Source organism: Phytophthora parasitica (assembly GCF_000247585.1).
Source record: "Phytophthora parasitica INRA-310 unplaced genomic scaffold supercont2.7, whole genome shotgun sequence".
NCBI lineage: Eukaryota > Oomycota > Peronosporomycetes > Peronosporales > Peronosporaceae > Phytophthora > Phytophthora nicotianae.
The window spans coordinates 447568-466868 of NW_008648993.1; the positions used below are offsets into that span (position 1 = coordinate 447568).

Below are 19301 nucleotides of genomic sequence, written 5' to 3' on the forward strand. Positions count from 1 at the left end.
CCTCGAGCAATATTCGTCGACCACGAGTTGTGCAGTCAGTAACAATTTATTGTTTCTAGTCGAATGGCAACGCTTTTGCGGTCTGCGGGTCCAGTTCGCTGTCCAAACGTTGAAGCTGGTTATTTCATATTGTCGTGTTTCAATTGGTCGAAAATCGAGGCATCTGGTTCTTAACTTCCGCCCGCTTGCACCTTCTCGTCCATACTGAACGCAAGTCATTTCTTACACATTCCTCCATCCTCTCCAATATGCGTAGCCGCTGGGTCGACTCGCTCAAGCGCGGCATCTCAGCCTCCCCACGGCCGGACGAGCGCTCACCACAGCCCTCGGGGACATACGCACCCACACCGAGCTCCACGCTGTCTTCCGTGTCCGCACCGAGTCTCAGCGGCGCCGAAAACCCCTCGTACGTCCACGATACCGATCGCTGCGACTCTATCGGCGCTTGCAGCGTCGCACGCGTCCTGGATAACTGCGTATTACAAGGTGGTGTGCACCACACGCATATGCATGTACTGACGTATCTGGGACGACCGCTACGGTCTGAGTGCTGCTGTTATCCCGTGGCTGTACAATGGTTCCGGGCAGTAGGGGAGCAGGACGACTTCCAGGTCATCCCTGGGGCCTGCGACGAGTGGTACACACCCACAGCCGACGATATTGGAGCCAGGATATTGGCAAAAGTTATGATCGAGGACGAGGACGTTCTCAAGACCAAAATGCTCGAATACGGACCCATCAAAGAAGATCCAGAAGTCCGCAGCAAAGTCGAGATGTATCTGGAGAGGAAATCCGTGCTCTTCATGGGACTACGCAGCATCTCAGTGCAAGACAGCAGCGAATACTTAAACGAAGAAGAACTGAGAGTACGACGCAGCATTGAAAGAAGAAGGTGGAGAAGAAAACTAATTATTTTTTCATGCAGGAGAGCTGGACGCTGTTGATCGACGATCGGAGAGTCCGATTGACGTGTGAATCGTCACTAATCCCACCATTCGAGAGCCTCTACACTCCAGATATCAAGGTACATCGGAACTTTTCCTTCTCTGCGGTTATTGGAGTCTCATTCCCTCTTGTACCTTCAGTTGGAGATGGTTCGAGGCTCACCGAACGAGTTTTACCTTCACCTGGCTCAAGGATGTTACGTGCGACTACGTGCCGAATCCAACACAGTGCGGGATATCATCGTCCTGACGCTGCGAGCCTTCTGCCAGATGGCTGTGGCGGACGAGAGTACACACGAGGCCGTCGCTCGCGGCTTGTCTCCAATGCTGACTCTACGCAAGATCGCCCAGGACGAAGAGAGCAAGAAGCAACCCCCAGTAGGTGTCAGTGCAAACTTCGGATTGCTGGGATTGAGTTGCATGCTGAGGTTGTACACGCCGTCTCTTGATTTCGACCAGCAGACCCAGGAAGCTCCACCTCCACCGCCAGTACCGGTATACGACCTACCGTGGAACCGATCAGCCAGTAACTCGTTCAGTATGGACCCGGAGTCCACAGCGACAAGTACCGTAGTCGAAGAGTTAGAAGACTCTCTAGGTTCAGGCAGCAGACGACCAAGCATAGCCAGCAGTTTAGGTGGCATGATAGCTGAAGCATGCGAAGGGCTGGATGATTCCTTGCTGATGGACGCTGAGGCGCTGATCGGTAACGCGCAGAAGATGGGGATCCAGTACCAGATTTTACCTCGCGCTCCGAAGCGGATTTCCATTTTGGATATTCCGGATTTACAGATTATTGAGACGATGGATATTTTAAATGACCAGACTATTCCGGAACAGAAGACGCGACAGCAGCGAGACCAGCGTCGTCGAGGAAGTAGCAGCAACACAGAGTCTGAAGAAGGCAACAATGTCGATGGAAGCGTTGTTGCTGGGATGTCAGAGATGATCGATGCGAGCTGTATAGACAAAGCGATTGAGGACTTTATGGCGGACGGCAGTCGCAAGGACAGTGTGGATGTTGCAGCGTTACGGGAACGGTATGTTGCGATCTTCTGTTCGCTCCAACGCGAGCTGCACACTTATAAGCAGCGCGTGGTGACTTTATCCAAGCAACTGGAAGAGAAACAGGAGCTTAATTCGAGCTTCCGTAAAGACATCGAGTCGTTGCGCAGCGCTCTCACGTCCATGCAACTCGCCGATAAAGTGTACGACCTCGTATCCACCGACCTGCAACAGCTTGTGAAACGAAATGCCGCCGAACCAGCTCCCGTCCCTAATGTCTTGTACTCTCAATAGAAGTCTCAAGAATGTAAAACCTGATAAGCACAGGACAAGACCCATTAATTGCCACAATAGAGAAGCATTTAACCATTCCTCGCGCATATTTTCGTCATTATTGCGCTCTTCCTCCTCTTCTTGTTGCCCATCTACTGACGCTTCTCAAGCGCCTCGATCCGCTTGGTGAGCGCCGCGTTCTGCGCGATCATCTCGTCCTTGAGGCTGCCCACAGAGCTCTGAATCTGCTGCGTCGACTGCTCCACGTCCTCCGAGAGCACGTACAGACCGTAGCCGGCGCCCACAGCGACGCCTACACCGAACGACACGATGCGCTGCATGAAGGAGCTGCCACCTTTCTTCACCACGACGGGCGCGGGCGTGGGAGCCACCTTGACGACTTCCTCCTTGGCGTCCGAGGCAAAGCGACGCACGAGACCCCGCGACTTAGCGACCTTGGCAACCTGAGAGCGCAGCATCTTGTCTTGGTACTTCACGTCGGGATACAAATTGTGGGGCGTGTGGCTCGACCACATTTTTTAGTCCAATTTTGGTCCTATCCATTTTGGCTACGGAATAGTCCTGAGTGAAAATAGTCCAGTGCAAACCAGTTCTCATTTTCATATTCACCGTCAATGACTGCAACACCGGACTGTGACGTTTGCACCTATATGGACAGCTTCCGTCCGTCCTGCGGGTTCATGGCATTTCGAACTGGGCTGTCACGACTCGGTGTCGCGCACGTGCGTGCACCGCAATGGTTCTACCAGTGTCGTCCGGTCTACAGCTGAAAGATCAATTTGTCAATCTACTGTGGGAAATCTGCTTGGAATCGCGTAAGACGAAGGTACCGATTGTGGCGACTGCAGGGAAATCTCAACGAAGGTCGTCAATTCAGCCACGACGCAACTGGAGCGAGCCAACCGCAAGAAGCAAAAGGCTGACAATGCACTGATCGGTGTGAATATTACAGTGGAAGATATCGAAGTCGTCCAGTCACTCCATGCTGAAGAGGAGACAGCATGCAAAGCTTCAGTTGCTGAGCTTTTACAGGAGATCAAACGTCTGCGAGCAGAGAACCAAAAGTTCGCTGAAAGCCAACAGCAACGTCTCGAGAACCAGCAGCGGCTCATGCACAAACAGACTGAACTAGTCGAGATTGTGCAGCGACTACAGTCTCGACAAGATATAAATGGTCGTCTTCTGTGCACCGTGTATGACCGACAGCGATTCCCCGGCGAGCACGCACTTTTCAACCAGCAGACAGAAGGAACTTCATGCTGAATGACATATCTGCAACAACAACAACAAAGTAAGTCTGCGTAGTAACCTACAATAAAAAAAAAGTAACGTTATCATACATTTTTTTTGAGTCACAAAACCAATTGTAGTTAAGTTGAAGTTATCCGTTTCTCATAGCATTGCTACTGTTCTTGGCCATTTTGGGAGGGGGTCATTGAGTTATTTGCCAGTTCTCCCTTGCCACCACGAAGATGCACCCGATTGGAGGCAACAATGGAGCGGACCTTACGCAGCTACAGCGGGAGTACCGTAACATGGAGCTCAACCGCAAGGTGTACGCGGACGAGAGTCACCAAGTGATGCGCAGACAACAAACAGTGATCGAGAAGCTCCGCAAGGACAACGAAGAGATGAAGGCCGAGTTGACACTGGCTGAGCGTCACATCAATGAAGGCGCAGTAGCTCAGCAACAAGAGCATCTTGCTCGTCTGCAGGACCAGATTGACAACTACAACCGCAAGAATGTGGCGGAGACCAAAAGATTGGAAACTCTCACGCAGCAGATCCAAGTTATGAGACACAAAGTGTTGCATCAAAAGAAGCACATGGGTGGAGTCAATGCTGCAAAGGAAAACCAGCAAATGGTGAGCAAACAGATCCGCATTCTCGAGAACCGACTGGACAAGTCACTGGTCAAATTCAACGAAGCTCTTGCACAAAACAAAGTCTTGCGTGAAGAAATTGATAATTTGAGGCGCGAACGAGTCGTGTTCGACACAATTTATCGCAAACTTGAGCGCGAACATGGCGACAAGAAGCGGCAAATGGCACAAACGATCGAGCTCAGTAACCAAGCTTACGAACAGCGCGACGCAGCGCAACTCGAGTTGCGAACTCTTCAAGAGGAAAATCGTGCTGAACTCGAAGCGCATCGACGAGCTCTGGCAGAACTGATGGAACGGCTTGAGGAGAGTAAAATACTAGCAGGTGAAAACACTGCGAATTATCGACGCGGCGCATCATCGGCTGGAGGTGCCCCTGGCGCATCCACCGAGTACGCTGGTAACATGTCGGCAGAAGAAGAGAATGAGATGAAGCGTAAGGTGCAAAAAGGAACGTGGGGTGTGGCAAAGGAGAAAGTGCACGTTCAGGTTTCCATTGAGCGTGTGCAAAACTTCGAAGAGGCTTTCATGAAAATCAAAGCTGCAACAAGAATCGATGACTTGGAACAGCTCGTGACATCTTTTATCAAAAAGGAAGACCAAAATTTTTCACTTTTCAATTATGTCAACGAGCAGAGCAACGAGATTGAAAAACTCGAGGAATGGATCACTGCGCTACGTGATGAAGAACGTCGTTACACTGGCAATGGCGACGGTGCAAATGGAGCCGCAGGAGATGACGATGGTGTTGGTCAGCACAAACAGTTGCTACGCGACTTGGAGGCACGACTTGCACTCACGGAACAAGCAGCTGAAAAGTGCGAGGCACGATGTGCGGACGCTCAGAAAACAGTGAACACTGTCAAGCGCGCTATCCAAAGCTTGTTCACCAAAATCGGGTGCAACGCACAAGCCATGGTAGAGATGTTGGGCGATTCTGTGGTCACGGAAGCGAACATGATGGCTTACTTGGGCGTCATCGAACAGAAGACCAATGAGATTTTGCACCAGTACGCTGCGGTTGTCACCAAGCAGCAGGCAGACGCGCAGAAGAACAAAACTACTAGTGATGCCTACGATCGTGAATCACAATTCACTGCTGCTGCAGTGGGGGCAGCAGGCGGCACAAACGGAGCTGTGGCCACACTGCACTCGATCCTTGGGGTTGGTCCGATCGCACCTATGGGTCAGGAACCACTACAGATCAATCCACCCAACCTTGACGATTACTCGTCCGAGGATGAAGAAAGTGGAGATAATGAAGACGCAATGCATCCTCTCACACGGGACGAACTCAAAGTACGCACACTCAAGGGCATGCGTCGTCTTAACCATGCAAATGTTCCGCAACCAGGAATTGGCAACAATATCAACGCTAAGCGTGGCGCCACCAACACAACGTTCGCAACGTCCCCCAAGTCCCGGAAGCAGTAGCCCAGTTTGAATACGTACCGACATTCTTTACTTTGCTCACTTCATGTATTGGGATCGACTTTCTTACGTTAAAGCTTGTTGTATCTTGTAATTGACTTGTGTATGTACTCTTCTTGACTATTGTAAGCGCAGGTGTTGCTTGCTCTATTCATCGGAGTCGCAATAGAGATAGAGTCTCGAAAATGGCACGCGGAGGTCAAGATGCACCGCGCAGAACGGGCAAATGGCTCTGCCGTTCGGCATGAGCAGCGCTGAATAGTGGTGCGCGAGTTTGGTACTGATCGCATGGCCACAAGGATTGAATACGCACTCGGGAATAACATGCTGCTCTTCCGCCGACTGCAGTTGAGAGTTCTCTTTGAGCAGTAATTGCACCAGTGACCCTGGCGTTCGACACAGTGGGCAAGTGTGAGAACTGGCAATCCGCTTTTCATAGCCGAATACATGTCCACACGCAGTAAACACATGCGGAATCTGGTTTAACGGGACCTCTTCGCTCGGAGCAGCGCGCGTGAAACGCAGCGAGTGAAGCTGCACTGGACACTGGACGTTAAGACGTTCCAGCTGTGTACTGATAGAAGACAACGTCGCACGTCCGTAGACTACAGGAGCCTCAAGTAGTTCACTGCTTTCTGCCTTCGTCTCGAGTTCGGAGCGGTAGCTGGTCTGGAATTGCAGCTGGACGCCGCCAAGGTCAATCACCGCGCCGTCCGTCAGTATCGGGGGTAGATTTTCCGCGCCATTAGCTGGACGATTGAACGCGCCACTACGTGATCGTAACACGCTATCATGATGACGTCTACGATCCGAACTTGAGCTTGATGGGACAGTTGCAGTGGCATCTGCAGTTCTTGACTCGATCGCGTACAATCTGCCATTCACAGAGACCTCAAACCATTGTTTGTGCTCCGGAAGCCACACTCGCACGCCGTTTTTGGTCAGTCCATCAAGTGGCAGCTCATTTGCATCGTGTATATCCACTTCAAAGTGTTCTAGCGGTCCGTCCTCGCTCGTTTCGTCAATATAGTGCTTCACACTGGTGTTCTTGACATTTCGACTGAAAATGCCTCTCTCCTCATCTCTGGCCTGTTCCATCAATGTCTTCATGACACACGTGTGATCTGTACCCACTCGTTTGGACCACGCTCCACATCGCGCGCAATGTTTAAGAGCATGTCCTGCTGTGCTCATGCGTCGAGCAGCGTCGAAGCCTCCAGCAAAGATGCGGCACTCATATGGAGGCTCTCGAGAGCACAAAATCCTCGCCGCATAGCGAGAAATAGTCCCGGATGCACCAACTCTTGGTCCGGGGATCACAAAATCATTTTGACGACATGGCATGCGGCCGATCTGGAACATATCAAAATTTGGGTCGGAATGAAACTCGGTGACACTGGCAAAAGGGTCTTTGTCGTTCATTGGGACGCACATTTGGTACGGCGCGACGGCTGGAGACCCCATTTCGCTCTCTGATTGGTTGTCGCTCGGACGACTGCGCGCCGTCTCGATGCGCTGCATCATGCGCGTGGTGACGCCCTTGAGGTCTTTGCTTTTGTGCTTGTTGTCCTGAAACTCCTCAATTGGAATAATGTGGTGGAAACGATGTAGTCGCACGCCGTTGGCTCGAGAGCGCTTCTCCAGGACGTAGTGCGCGTTCTGGTCACCCAGAGGCTTCCACAGCTGGCCGAGCGAGCGTTTGCGACTCATGGACGCCTCGTCGCTGGCGTCTGCGAGCCCGAAGGACGGCGGGGCCAGCTCCACGCTGCCACTGCGCGAGCGCCGCACCATGTCCACGCGGTAGCTGCTGTAGCCGAGCACCACGAGACGTCCGTACTCCATCGCCGGCCAGTTGGGAAATGAGAATGCAACGAGCCGGACTAATAAAGAGAAGGAACGCAAAGTGACTTTCGGCTTTTTGGAATGATAATTGAGACTGGACGGAAAAAAAGAACGTGGTTTTGTATGTGCTGTTTGACAAAAAAAGATTTGAGTCAACTACAAGTCAACGAAATGATCAAATTTTGATCACGGATATGTGATCACAAAAATCCAAACCGGGATTTTCTTATTTGGTTTTACTTGTTGTTGCCGAGATTATTGCTGGAACGTGTCGTCCCCCTCCAGCGCGTCCATGTCGGACACGGGTCGCGGGGAATGACCGGCGGGGAAGATGCTGAGATCATCGTCTTCCTCGAACGCCTCAAAATCTACAGGAGCGTCTTGAATTTTTTCAACCACCTGTGAAAACTGCATCAACGAATCCTGTATTTGGAAAAAAAAAAAAAAAGCACTGTTAGAGACATTATCGATAGTGGTGAGAGGCTGAGATCCTACCAGGATGGCGGAGCTCTTTTGCTCTATCGACTTGTCGATATGTACGGGAGTTCGTTGGCCCACATTCACGGACCGTCTGGAAGTGACTGAAGCCTTGACACCTTTGGGGACGGAAGAAGTTCTGCGTTGTATTGTATCAAGGGAACTGGTCGTTGCGTCCAATGAGCGCTGGAGGTTTAGAATCGTAAGTCGCATACCCTCAAACTCTTGTGCGATCACCAATTGATCCTGCGAAAGCGTAAAAGGTTCCGGTTTGCGAGCTGAAGGGTGTTTGGTCGCTTGCTTGTATTGCGAGACGATGGAGATGTTAGCTTTCGTACGCCAGGAATGAGACGAACCGCCCTGAGAAATACGACAGGCAAGGTGAGCAACGCTGCATTGGATCCTGGAACCAAAAGCCCATACCTTCTTGACTATCATTTTTTCCATGTGCTTCTCATACAACGAGTAGAACTGCTTGCCTACTAGCGATAGCGGCATCGCTGAGTAAATAGTAGCAACGATAATCACAAATATGTCGAAGAACTTCCCAATGGAGGTTCTTGGCACATGATCACCATATCCAACCGACGTCAGTCTGAAAAATATAGCACAATATGAGAAAACAAACAAAGCAGTAGCAAGTAGATTAGTAGCCTTACGTTGTGTATGAGAGCCACGTAGAGTGAATCATGTCGATAATTGTCGATTTCGACTTATCTTGGATCAAAACGCGCTTTCCAATCGGTAGCCCAGCTTCCAACTCAGGTGTCAGTACGTTCTTGTTCCACCACATGCATACTTCTCCAACGAAGCATTCTTTGCCACGTTCAATTTCGTAGAACATTGCGCCAGCAATAATACATCCCGTAAATAGGAAAAAGAGCTGTGGTAGAGAGAGAGTAAGAACACAGTTCACAACTTTGAGACCGTTACACTATCGACTTACCGGGATCACGAGAGGTTTCCAAACTTTTATCGCTGTGGATGCCAGCACTTTAGTCCCACGAAAATGCTACAACGTTGAAAATAAACATGGGTAAGGGAGGAGGGGAAGAAATGTCTGTAAAAAAAATAACAACTTACCCGCGTAAGCTTGAGAATTCGCAAAATTTTAAGCACACGGATAACCGAAATGAATGATGATGAAGTGGCAACAATTGCGTAGCCTGGTCGGATCCGTGCGAATAGAAGTTCTATCACCTCGACGAAGAACGGCACGATGGCAACTACATCGAATATGACATAGACATTTCTCCAGAACTGCTTTCGGTTCTGTGATATATAAAATCGAAGCGCCAACTCCAGCGTAAACCAAATGCCGAACCACCACTCAAAGTAGATCCAATAAGGTCCCATGTCAAAAATCATGTTATACGACGCTCGACATTGCTGGCGGTAACACACCAACTCGGCACCAGTTTCCAAAAATGCATCCACACATTCCAGTGCTAAGGCGTTCAAAGATCCAAAATTCAATCCGTTCCCATAGCACTGCGGTGATTCAGTTGCGCTAGAGCAGGAGAAATGAAGTCGACCAGTGAAATCACTCGTACCATTGTCATAGCGTACAAAACACGCAGGATCCAGGTCATCGAACCCTGTTGCTCTGCAATAACTCTCAACAACAGATCTGCAGCCATTCGTTTCCACACCACTTGCTGCCAGCTCCTGCAACGACTCTGAAAAGAAAAACATGATGCTGACTAGTGCAAACCCGACCATTGCTTGGTTCACTATAGCAGCAAGCCGAGATGAATCTGGTACTTCTACCAGCAACCACACCCGGCCTCTGAGCGTCTGAGACGCTGTAATTGGGTCGACAACACCTGAAAGGTGGCCTGATCTTATCTTCGCCTTGGTTATAGCCTTCTTTGCCTTTGCATACATACTACCCAGCACACCATGTGAGTTAGTATCCAGATCCAAGTGAAGTGATCTTTTCCGGTGAGGAATAAATACTTGTAGCAGTGTGACGGCTTCTGCATGGACCTCCAGTAAGCGGTCAATGCCTTCCTTAATTTTATCCAGACGATCAGCCTCATTTGCAAGCATTTCCATTGTCATTGTCATGGATTCGGTAGCTGAACGCGTCATGTTGTGGATATGGCTGTGTAGAATTGACCACGAGTTCAATAAATGGTACTGAATATCACAAAGTCGCTTGGCGTGGTTATGAAGTTTTTGACAATCAAAAGGAGAAAGCGACGCATCTAGAAAGCGGGCTTTCTTCTTTTTCTTGTCCAACTGAAAACTCTCGTATGTCAGCTGATAATTATTGCCGATAATCGCCACAGGCATCGAGAAATAGATCTGTCCAAGAATCATTGCGATCATCGTCAGCATGAGTGAGCCTGGATTCTTCAAAGATGGTACTTGGTTGCCATAGCCCACTGTTGCGACCCTGGTGAACAAAAAAACGATTAGTTTATACAACAAAATGTCGAACATTTCAACACAGTACTTACGTGACCATAACAAAATACGCCGAGTTGAAGATATCAGTAAATGTGCAAGTTTCCACGTTGTAGCAGGGTTCAGCGTAGAAAATTGCTGTAGCAAGTATCATAACCAACGTGAATAGGAAGAACATGGTGATGCTCAGAGGTCGGAGGCTGGCCCTTACGGCCTGGTAAATGATTTTTGTCGACTCATTGTGCCGCAAAATAAATGCCAAGCGCACTGTGCGAACTAGTCTAAGTTGGCTCACGCGGCGTTCGATATCAGCTTCCACATTCAAAGGTTCCAAAACTTGCATAATATACCACGGAGAAATCCCAAGCAAATCTAACCACATGTATGGATCACGAGCAATTGCTCGAATGCTTCTTGTCTGAATAATACGTCCGAGAAATTCCAATGTGAAAAACCCCGCTAATAAGCCGTCATAAATTTCGTGTTGCGCCTCAGTCGGTAGATAAGGATATCCTGGATCGGTACTCCCCCGGTTCGGCCCATCGCACGTTTCGATGGCCAGGTCCGCAATTCCCAACAAAATGAGAATAAATACGGCGCGGTCGAACCGACGACCCCATAATGACACCGGTGGCAAGTAAAACAAATCGCTGACCTCTTTCTTCGTGCGAAAGTAGATCATGCGATGGACTGACGGGTCGTTTTGCTGCTGCGGTTTTGCTGCCACGGCGTAGTTATTCCTTGATGCAATGTGTACTTTGTGTAGAGACAACTTGGTATGCACCAATTTTGCCATGTCTAGCTCTGCCAAATTTGAAAGACTCTCCGATGCGTCACTCGGTTCACCATTCGAAAGCATCGGATGTACTCTTGAAACTCGGAGTTTATCACCAGCAGAGCCATTTTTCTTCAAAGACGATCGCTGCACCAATGGCGGCGACTGAAAAGACTCAACCTGCGATTCTGTATCTGTTCGGCCTGGAGTAAATACCCTGGTATTTTCCTCTGTCCGGCCAGGGGTAAATACCCTGGTGTTTTCCTCTGTCGGGCCAGTCGATGTCGATAGTACAGGGATATCTTCCCGCGATACGGTGTCCGTTTCCCAAGTTGTCGGAGTCCTTTGCGTGAAACTTTGGTACCTAGACAAGCGTGGCCTGACGGACGAATTCTCACCACCTGCGTTGGAATCAGATGTCTGTTCATTTTCGTTGCATTCGAGATCAGCGGAAGTCCCCAGTCTTCCCGGAAGCACCTTTAATTGCGTGCTGTCAGACTGTTCATCGAGACCCGACGACGTCTCATCAGACATTGGATGCAGTGGAGGCAGAGCTCCACTCCGCTTTGACGTCTCCACTCTGTCGGTCTGTATGGCGCTTCCCGTCTACGAAAGTACTGTACTCCGTCTGAAAGTGCGAAGTTAGGAATGTTCTGGTCCTGACCAATGACCGCCGCGCATGAAGCTGCTGTACACACGTGAGAGGTGTCGGGGAAACCCAGTACGCGCTTTGGAGCCTCGTAACGCTTCGCCAACCTGGTGTTAAAAGCCAACGAGCCGCACGGAAGGTAAAAATACACAGATGTCGATGACAGCGCATTCCTGTGTCAAGTTAAAACCGAAATTGCTGAAAGGGGCGCAGACTTCAACAAGTCGACCATCACTCCTTTTCCTTAGAAGCTGATAATTGCGTTTTTGGTAAACCTGTTTCTTTTGATTCGAATTAGTTGCTTTTGCCTGCAAAAAGACCTTTGATAGCTGCGCAACCTTTCATAATGAAAGTGATTAATAATATGCAATTTCACGTCTCAGGGTTAGGTCTTTTTTCCACGAGGTTTTTCAACTCCACTGTAAGGTTTTTCTCGTTGGCTGGCTGAGCTGGTCTCAAGCGGCGCCGATTGACCTCCATTCGTGCACTTCCGCATCAGTGCGCTGCCCCGTGCCTTCCCACCTCTAGCTAGCAGCGAACTGACCTCTCATCATGGCGGGCGACAAGAGCTCGAAGAAGAAGGGCAGCAAGACCAAGGCCCATGTGAGCGAATGGCCGTCCACGAATCCGTCGTCCAGTTCTCGCTCGATTCCTGCTAAAACGTACGTCAGCAAAAACCATCACTCTCATCATTTTGCCAGAACTAAAAAAAAAAAACTCTTTTTCCACTCATTTTGCAACAGCAATGACAAACTGCAGAAGCTCGTGTCGCCACATCTGGACTCGTTCAATTTTTTCCTGACCGAAGGTTTAGACCTCGCCGTTGCCGATATGTGCAAAGTGCCAGTGGAATTGCCAAACCAGCACCGCATGGACATTTGGATTGAAAATGCGCAAATCGGCTACCCCACCACGGAAAACCAGATCACAGGCGAGCAAAAGCTCCTCCCCAGCGAATGTCGCCAACGTGGCGTGTCGTACACTGCGCCTCTGGTCGTGACACTCGCTCGGTCCTTCGGTGGTTCTCAGAACGTCGAGCGTCTCCAGCGCGTGGTGGGCGAAATCCCCATCATGGTTCGCTCCAAGCGTTGCCACCTCAATGGCATGTCACCCTCCGAGCTTGTCAAAGCTCGCGAAGAAGCCAACGAAATGGGCGGCTATTTCATTTGCAACGGCAACGAGCGTTGCGTGCGTCTTTTGCAAATGCCACGTCGCCACCACATTATGGCCGTGCGTCGTGGCGCGTTTGCCAATCGTGGCGACTTGTACACGGAACTTGCCGTGTTCATGAAATGTGTCAAACGTGACCAAACTGCCGTCACCGTCACCGTTCACTACTTGCAAGATGGTAACGCTACCGTGCGTTTCGGTGTGAAAAAGCAAGAGTTCATGATCCCTGTGGGTCTTGTACTCAAGGCGCTGTACCCACTCACAGACCGCGAAATTTACGAGCGTGTGCTACGTGGAGACCACGAGAACACGTACCTGTCCGCTCGTGTGGAGCTGATCCTCCGTGAAGCCAAGAAATTCTCACTGTACACTCGTGACGAGGCGTTGGCGTACCTGGGCAAACATTTCCGGTTTGCCATGCCCTACGTTTACGAAAACATGAGCAACGTGGAAGTTGGCAGCAAACTATTGGACGAGTTCCTGTTCGTGCATATCCCCAAGGGCGAAAAGGGACGCACACAGAAGGTGGAGCTGCTGTGTCTGATGCTACGCAAGCTGTACGCCTTTGCCAAGGGCGATGTACCCGAAGATAACGCCGATTCCGTCATGAACCACGAGCTTTTGTTGCCTGGCCATTTGTACCTGATGATCCTGAAGGAAAAACTCCAGGAATCGCTTGCTGCCATGCGTGCAAACATCTTGAAGGAGACGCAGAACAAGAAGAAGGCCGTCGTGATGGACCAGGTTTTCCTGCGTAAGATGTGGGATCGCACGCCAAATATTGGTAACGCCATGACGTACTTCTTGAATACCGGTAATCTCCGTTCGTCCAGTGGTCTGGATCTGCTGCAGATTGCGGGTTACACTATTGTCGCTGAGAAACTGAATTACTACCGGTATTTTTCGCACTTCCGCTCGGTTCATCGTGGCCAGTTCTTCACGGAGATGAAGACTACCGCAGTCCGTAAGTTGCTGCCGGATTCATGGGGTTTCCTGTGTCCCGTACACACACCCGATGGATCTCCGTGTGGTCTGCTTAACCACTTGGCAGTCGAGTGTGAACTGGTGTGTCACCCTGCGTTCAAAGCTGATGATTATTTGCAACAAGAAGTGAAGTTGGCTCGTTTCTTGGCCAGCCTCGGTATGATCCCCACTTCGGGTTACGCTGACGGTGCTCTCATCGTACCCTACTCGTACCTGCCAATTATGATGAACGGTAAAGTATTTGGTGGTGCACCAGCCGAAGTTTGCAAGCGTATCGCCGAAGTTTTACGCAAGATCAAGTCAGCCAAGAGCTCAGAGGAACGTAACGCTAACGGTATCGTACCGAACCTCGAGGTGTGTCTGATCCTGCCTACCCGTGGTGGTCCCTTCCCGGGTCTCTACCTCTCAGCCGACGCTGCACGTATGTCGCGTCCAGTGAAGCAGATGGACACCAAACGTATCGAGTACATTGGCCCCATGGAGCAAGTGTTCATGGACATTGCGTGTACGAAAGATGACATCCGTCCGGCCACGACTCACATGGAGATCAAGCCCACCAATATGCTGTCCCTTGTGGCTTCGTTGACCCCTTTTTCGGACTACAACCAGTCTCCGCGTAACATGTACCAGTGTCAGATGGCTAAGCAGACTATGGGTACGCCAGCACACTCGATCGTGCACCGTTCGGACAACAAGATGTACCGTATCCAGTCGCCTCAGATCCCTATTGTACAGAACGAACGTCTGCGCGAGTACCAACTTGACGAGTATCCTCTGGGTACCAACGCAGTGGTGGCTGTGATCTCGTACACGGGCTTCGATATGGAAGACGCTATGATCCTCAACAAGTCGTCATATGAGCGAGGCTTTGGCCACGCTTCAGTGTACAAGCAACTGACTGTGGACATTAGTTCCAGTGGCAAACAGGGCAGTGCCACATCCAAGAAATACTTCTCCAACATCAAGACCGATGGCAGTGGCGAGTTCTGCTCCACGAAGCTGGATCGCGATGGATTCCCGCATATTGGCCAGGTCGTGAACCACGGAGACCCCATTGCCAGCTGGATCGACGAGACTACCGGTTTACCGTCGTTCCAGAAGCACAAGGAGACTGAACCAGCTATCATCGAGCAGATCAACATGATCGGTAACTCGTCACAGGCCTCCGAGTTCACCAAGGCGAGTATCAAGCTCCGATTCTGTCGTAACCCGACGATCGGTGACAAGTTCTCGTCACGTCACGGACAGAAGGGTGTGATGAGTATTCTGTGGCCTCAAGCCGACATGCCGTTCTCCGAGTCGGGCATTTCACCGGACATTATCATTAACCCGCACGCCTTCCCGTCGCGTATGACTATCGGTATGTTGATCGAGTCGATGGCTGCTAAGACTGGTGCGTTGAAGGGCAAATACATGGATGCCACGCCGTTCAAGTTCAGCGAAAAGGACCGCGTGATCGACTACTTCGGCTCGCAATTGAAGGAACATGGCTACAACTACATGGGCAGTGAACCGCTGTACTCCGGTATCTCCGGTACAGTCATGCAGGCGGATATCTACATCGGTGTCGTGTACTACCAACGTCTGCGTCATATGGTTAGCGACAAGAGCCAAGTGCGTGCTACCGGTCCCATGAACTCGCTCACTCGCCAGCCTGTTAAGGGCCGTAAGAAGGGTGGAGGTATCCGTCTGGGTGAGATGGAACGCGACTCGCTGCTGGCTCACGGTTGCGCTTTCCTGCTACAAGATCGTCTGTTGAACTGTTCCGACAAACACATTGCCACTGTGTGTACAAACTGTGGCAGTTTGCTGTCCAATGCCACGCAACGCTCGACGGTGGAGACTGCTGGACAAGGAGAGATCGCTGTGGCCATGAAGTCCAAGACCCAATGGTACTGTACAGTCTGCCAAACTGGAGAAGGCTGCGAGCCTGTGGCTATGCCCTACGTCTTCCGCTACTTGGCTAACGAACTGGCTGCCATGAACATCAAGATGTCTCTCACGTTGAAGGGATGCTAAAAGGATGAAAGCCAGGAGGTTACACTTCCAACAAATAGATTTATTTGGTGTGAACTTATCCGTTTTTTTTTATCTTTACCGTACATTTTTTTTAAAGGTAAAAGTGTTCATATTCGCTTTGGGGTTTCAAGACACAGTGCAACAACTCAAGTGAAGATGAGGAGTTCTAGCGACTTTAATGCGTCGTTGCGTCAATCTCGGAGTCCTAGTAGTACAACACGTGTGAATCGAGGTCCGTATCAAGGAATGAGTATCAATGTGTCTTCGGCTTGGAGTTCACCATCCAGTAGTGCACGTTCGTCGCCTCTAAGTACTTCGTCGCCGAGTAATACACGTCGACAGCAGCACTACAGTTCACCAGCAGCAGGAGGATACCTCCAACGAACAGCGATATCCAACGCCTACAACTCTGGAACTGCCCGTAGTGAAGATGGCGAGACGGCGTCGACAACTTCGGAGGGATTTCTCGAGCGACCGTCGTCTCCAGCCCATAGTACACACAGTATTTCGAGTAGTTCGAGTCGATTCGGAGAACGTGGCAGCAATTTCAAGGTGGTGATTCGTGTTCGACCGCCGTTGCCACGTGAACTTCACGGGGATCGACCGTTCCAGAACGTCATCAACGTGGATCAACACGGTCATGTGTTGACTGTATCGGAGAACCTCAGTGCATTGAGCAGTAGTGGAAGCGTTGACAGTGATTCCAGTACACCAGGAGCGTACGGTAGTCACGTGTTCTCGTTCGATCATGTGTACGACCAACAATGTACACAGAGTACAGTGTACGAGAACACGGCCAAGGCAGTAGTGGAGTCCTCACTCGAAGGATACAACGCCACCATCTTTGCCTACGGACAGACTGGAACAGGAAAAACGTACACGATGGAAGGCTTTAACAGCGGCTCCGGTAGTGTCGAAGAGCGTGGCATCATCCCACGTGCTATCGAGCAGATTTTCTGCCACATTCAAGCAAATGTGTCCGCACGCTGTCGTTTTCTCGTACGTGCATCGTATCTGCAGATATACAACGAATCCATCTCGGATTTATTGAAACCCGAACGATCCAACTTGACTATCCGAGAAGACCGACGTCGTGGTGTTTTTGTTGAGGGTTTATCTGAATGGGTTGTACGATCACCAGAAGAAATCTACGGACTCATGGAACGCGGTGGGGCCATGCGAGCTACTGGTAGTACAAAGATGAACGAGTTGTCATCTCGTAGCCACGCTGTGTTCATCATTATCGCCGAGCAGAGTAAAACAACGTATGTGGACTCCAAAGGCAATGATGTAGCACCGGAAGAGTTCATGGCGCTTGTTAACGCTTATCAAGCGCGTCACGGTAACACCCCTACTAACGGGAAAGCTCCTAACGGAGCGAATGGCAACGCAGCAGCGTTGCATCCGAAGCTAGAAGCGATGGTTCGGCAGAGTTTCAAGGTTGGTAAGCTAAATCTAGTGGATCTTGCTGGCTCAGAACGTGTGAGACTGTCTGGTGCTACTGGCCAACGACTAGAGGAGAGTAAGAAGATCAATCAGTCCCTTTCAGCACTGGGAAATGTCATCTCGGCTCTCACCGATGCACGCGGACGTCAACATATTCCGTATCGTGATAGTAAACTCACTCGTATCCTTGAGGATTCGTTAGGTGGCAACTGCAAGACCACGATGATGGCCATGGTATCTCCTGCATTGGAAGCCATGACCGAGTCGCTTTCTACCCTTAAGTTCGCAAACCGAGCTAAACACATCAAGAACGAGGCACGAGTTAATGAAGATTTGGATCAGAAATCATTACTCCGGAAGTATGAGCGAGAACTTAAGCGATTGCGAGCAGAACTGGAAGAGCGTTCTCGAAATGTTGTGGATAAACGTCGACTACTTGAGTTGGATGAACAACGGCGACGTGCTGAAGAAGACAAGATGGCAGCGATTCGCGCTCTGGAGGAACGTTCTCGGGAGTTTATGCGCGAGAAAGAAGAGAAGAAGCGTCTTGAACAGCGGATTTCAGCGCTGACTTCTCAAATGCTGATGAGTAACCAGAGACGACTAACACCTACTAGTCTTAGTGGTGACGGAGAGACCCTTAATGTTGAGGATCCGTTGATACGAGATGCTCTTAAAGAGCATCAGGATCGGATTCGACAGGAATATGAATGTCGTCTAGCTGATCTCGAGAAGGAGCGAGAGACGATTGAAGAAGAGAAGGCGCAAGTGGATCGCTACAAGCAGTTGTTACTCAAACAACGAGACATTATGATTGCTTTGACTCAAAGACTAAACGAACGTGACGAGCAGATCACTGCATTGCAAGATGAACTAGATGCGTATGATCGTCACCAGAAGGAGCTGGAAGAGAAGCTTGATGAGAAGACAGCACACCTCATTCACTTGCAACGTGTAGCGATGGAACACAACGCGAGTTCCCCTGGTAAAACTGATGCCGAGTTACTTAAGGCACTTGGAGACTGGGGTGGTGGTGCAACTCAAGCGAAGATGGCACCAACAGTTGTTTCTGCGGTCTCTGAGCCTCCTGCTGAGCTTCTTATCACACACAAACAGTTCCGACCTCATCCAGTTGATCCAGTTATCATAAACGACAACAACTACAGCAACAATACCGGAAATGGTCTGTTATCTGCCGAGGAGAAGATTAAAGAACTACGCGCGTTGGTTGATGCACAAACTGCGGAGCATCAACGGATGGCCAAAGAACTGGAAGATGTCAAATCTGAAAAGGTATCAGTTGAGTTCCAGATGCGTGAGAAGCTCGAAAAACTCGTTCAAGTGGAGCTCGAAGCGCGTACTAAAGACCTTAACCGCTCTGATAATAGGGACAAGCAACAACTCGCGAATCTGCAAAGACAATTAGAAAAAATGATGCTAGAGAACCAACAGCTACAGACTCGAACTGTTACTGACGACCAGACGCAACTACAAGCGCGATGCGAGACGTTAGTGAAGGAAAGACGCGCAGTGCAGACCATCATGGAGCACAAGATCAAGGCTCTCGTCACAGCTATCGGGGAAGCGTCTGATGCCACGCTTCAGACTGCAGGAGGGGCTGATAAACTAGGGGAGCCTGCGAAATGGCTGGCACGAGAGATCAACGCACTTCAGAGACTTGTTAACGCTTCAATCGTTGCTCTACGCAACGCTGACGCTGGAAACGGAAAACCCACAAAGGAGTCGAGTAGCAGCCAACCTACGCCTACGACGGCACCCGCCGGTATCAGTAGTAATCGTGAAAAAACTGATGCATCCAGGACGATGGTTTCGTCGATATCTGGTGCCCAACCTACGAACTTGTCAGTGGACGAACTTATAGACCAGAGGAGAGCGCAACTGCAACAGCAACGCGAGCGATACCCCAGTATATAACGATTCAAGTAGCTAAGAGTTCGTTGAAAGTAACA

General features: G+C 50.2%; 8 protein-coding genes across 11 annotated transcripts; 5 read left to right on the plus strand and 3 right to left on the minus strand.

Annotated features, from left to right (window-relative positions):
- The first annotated feature begins 190 nt into the window (after positions 1-190).
- PPTG_05134 (hypothetical protein) lies at positions 191-2331 on the plus strand. Of its 4 annotated transcripts, none has more exons than XM_008898630.1 (4): positions 191-866; positions 926-1024; positions 1086-1322; positions 1407-2328. In XM_008898630.1, the coding sequence occupies exons 1-4, from the start codon at positions 249-251 to the stop codon at positions 2241-2243; spliced, it is 1791 nt and encodes a 596-aa protein (XP_008896878.1). In that variant the 5' UTR covers positions 191-248; the 3' UTR covers positions 2244-2328. The 4 variants fall into 4 exon arrangements, with proteins under 4 accessions (XP_008896878.1, XP_008896876.1, XP_008896877.1 ...); XM_008898629.1 differs by having other exon boundaries at positions 212-866; positions 1404-2328; XM_008898628.1 differs by having other exon boundaries at positions 1086-2331.
- PPTG_05135 (hypothetical protein) lies at positions 2193-2754 on the minus strand. Its single transcript, XM_008898632.1, has one exon. It carries the CDS (start codon positions 2699-2701, stop codon positions 2375-2377), a length of 327 nt encoding a protein of 108 aa, XP_008896880.1. The 5' UTR covers positions 2702-2754; the 3' UTR covers positions 2193-2374.
- Positions 2755-2979: 225 nt separating this feature from the next.
- On the plus strand, positions 2980-3506 carry PPTG_05136 (hypothetical protein; the record flags this gene model as incomplete). The annotated part of the gene is made up of 2 exons (XM_008898633.1): positions 2980-3035; positions 3092-3506. 2 exons carry the CDS (start codon positions 2980-2982, stop codon positions 3504-3506), a joined length of 471 nt encoding a protein of 156 aa, XP_008896881.1.
- A 209-nt stretch (positions 3507-3715) lies between these two features.
- On the plus strand, positions 3716-5560 carry PPTG_05137 (hypothetical protein; the record flags this gene model as incomplete). The annotated part of the gene is made up of 1 exon (XM_008898634.1): positions 3716-5560. One exon carries the CDS (start codon positions 3716-3718, stop codon positions 5558-5560), a length of 1845 nt encoding a protein of 614 aa, XP_008896882.1.
- PPTG_05138 (hypothetical protein) lies at positions 4410-7532 on the minus strand. The gene is made up of 2 exons (XM_008898635.1): positions 6990-7532; positions 4410-6910 (listed from the first exon to the last, which is right to left on the minus strand). The coding sequence occupies exon 2, from the start codon at positions 6899-6901 to the stop codon at positions 5705-5707; it is 1197 nt and encodes a 398-aa protein (XP_008896883.1). The 5' UTR covers positions 6902-6910; positions 6990-7532; the 3' UTR covers positions 4410-5704.
- A 63-nt stretch (positions 7533-7595) lies between these two features.
- Positions 7596-11729, minus strand: PPTG_05139 (hypothetical protein). Its single transcript, XM_008898636.1, has 7 exons — positions 10342-11729; positions 8960-10277; positions 8823-8888; positions 8536-8759; positions 8300-8471; positions 7895-8236; positions 7596-7822 (listed from the first exon to the last, which is right to left on the minus strand). The coding sequence occupies exons 1-7, from the start codon at positions 11595-11597 to the stop codon at positions 7655-7657; spliced, it is 3546 nt and encodes a 1181-aa protein (XP_008896884.1). The 5' UTR covers positions 11598-11729; the 3' UTR covers positions 7596-7654.
- A 448-nt stretch (positions 11730-12177) lies between these two features.
- On the plus strand, positions 12178-15945 carry PPTG_05140 (hypothetical protein). The gene is made up of 2 exons (XM_008898637.1): positions 12178-12374; positions 12456-15945. Exons 1-2 carry the CDS (start codon positions 12265-12267, stop codon positions 15883-15885), a joined length of 3540 nt encoding a protein of 1179 aa, XP_008896885.1. The 5' UTR covers positions 12178-12264; the 3' UTR covers positions 15886-15945.
- Positions 15946-16041: 96 nt separating this feature from the next.
- Positions 16042-19266, plus strand: PPTG_05141 (hypothetical protein; the record flags this gene model as incomplete). The annotated part of the gene is made up of 1 exon (XM_008898638.1): positions 16042-19266. The coding sequence occupies one exon, from the start codon at positions 16042-16044 to the stop codon at positions 19264-19266; it is 3225 nt and encodes a 1074-aa protein (XP_008896886.1).
- Between the last annotated feature and the right edge of the window lie 35 nt (positions 19267-19301).

Bases quoted from the DNA above. Each gene is read 5' to 3' on its own strand.
- PPTG_05139 (XM_008898636.1), bottom strand. From the start codon at position 11,597: ATGTCTGATGAGACGTCGTCGGGTCTCGATGAACAGTCTGACAGCACG. The intron at 8,472-8,535 runs GTAAGGCTACTA...TATATTTTTCAG, and splicing joins ACGTGGCTCTCATACACAAC to ACTGACGTCGGTTGGATATG. The intron at 8,237-8,299 runs GTATGGGCTTTT...CGTATTTCTCAG, and splicing joins AAAAAATGATAGTCAAGAAG to GGCGGTTCGTCTCATTCCTG.
- PPTG_05135 (XM_008898632.1), bottom strand. From the start codon at position 2,701: ATGCTGCGCTCTCAGGTTGCCAAGGTCGCTAAGTCGCGGGGTCTCGTG.
- PPTG_05134 (XM_008898628.1), top strand. From the start codon at position 249: ATGCGTAGCCGCTGGGTCGACTCGCTCAAGCGCGGCATCTCAGCCTCC. The intron at 867-925 runs GTACGACGCAGC...TTTTTCATGCAG, and splicing joins TAAACGAAGAAGAACTGAGA to GAGAGCTGGACGCTGTTGAT. The intron at 1,025-1,085 runs GTACATCGGAAC...TTGTACCTTCAG, and splicing joins TCTACACTCCAGATATCAAG to TTGGAGATGGTTCGAGGCTC.
- PPTG_05140 (XM_008898637.1), top strand. From the start codon at position 12,265: ATGGCGGGCGACAAGAGCTCGAAGAAGAAGGGCAGCAAGACCAAGGCC. The intron at 12,375-12,455 runs GTACGTCAGCAA...ATTTTGCAACAG, and splicing joins CGCTCGATTCCTGCTAAAAC to CAATGACAAACTGCAGAAGC.
- PPTG_05138 (XM_008898635.1), bottom strand. From the start codon at position 6,901: ATGCCATGTCGTCAAAATGATTTTGTGATCCCCGGACCAAGAGTTGGT.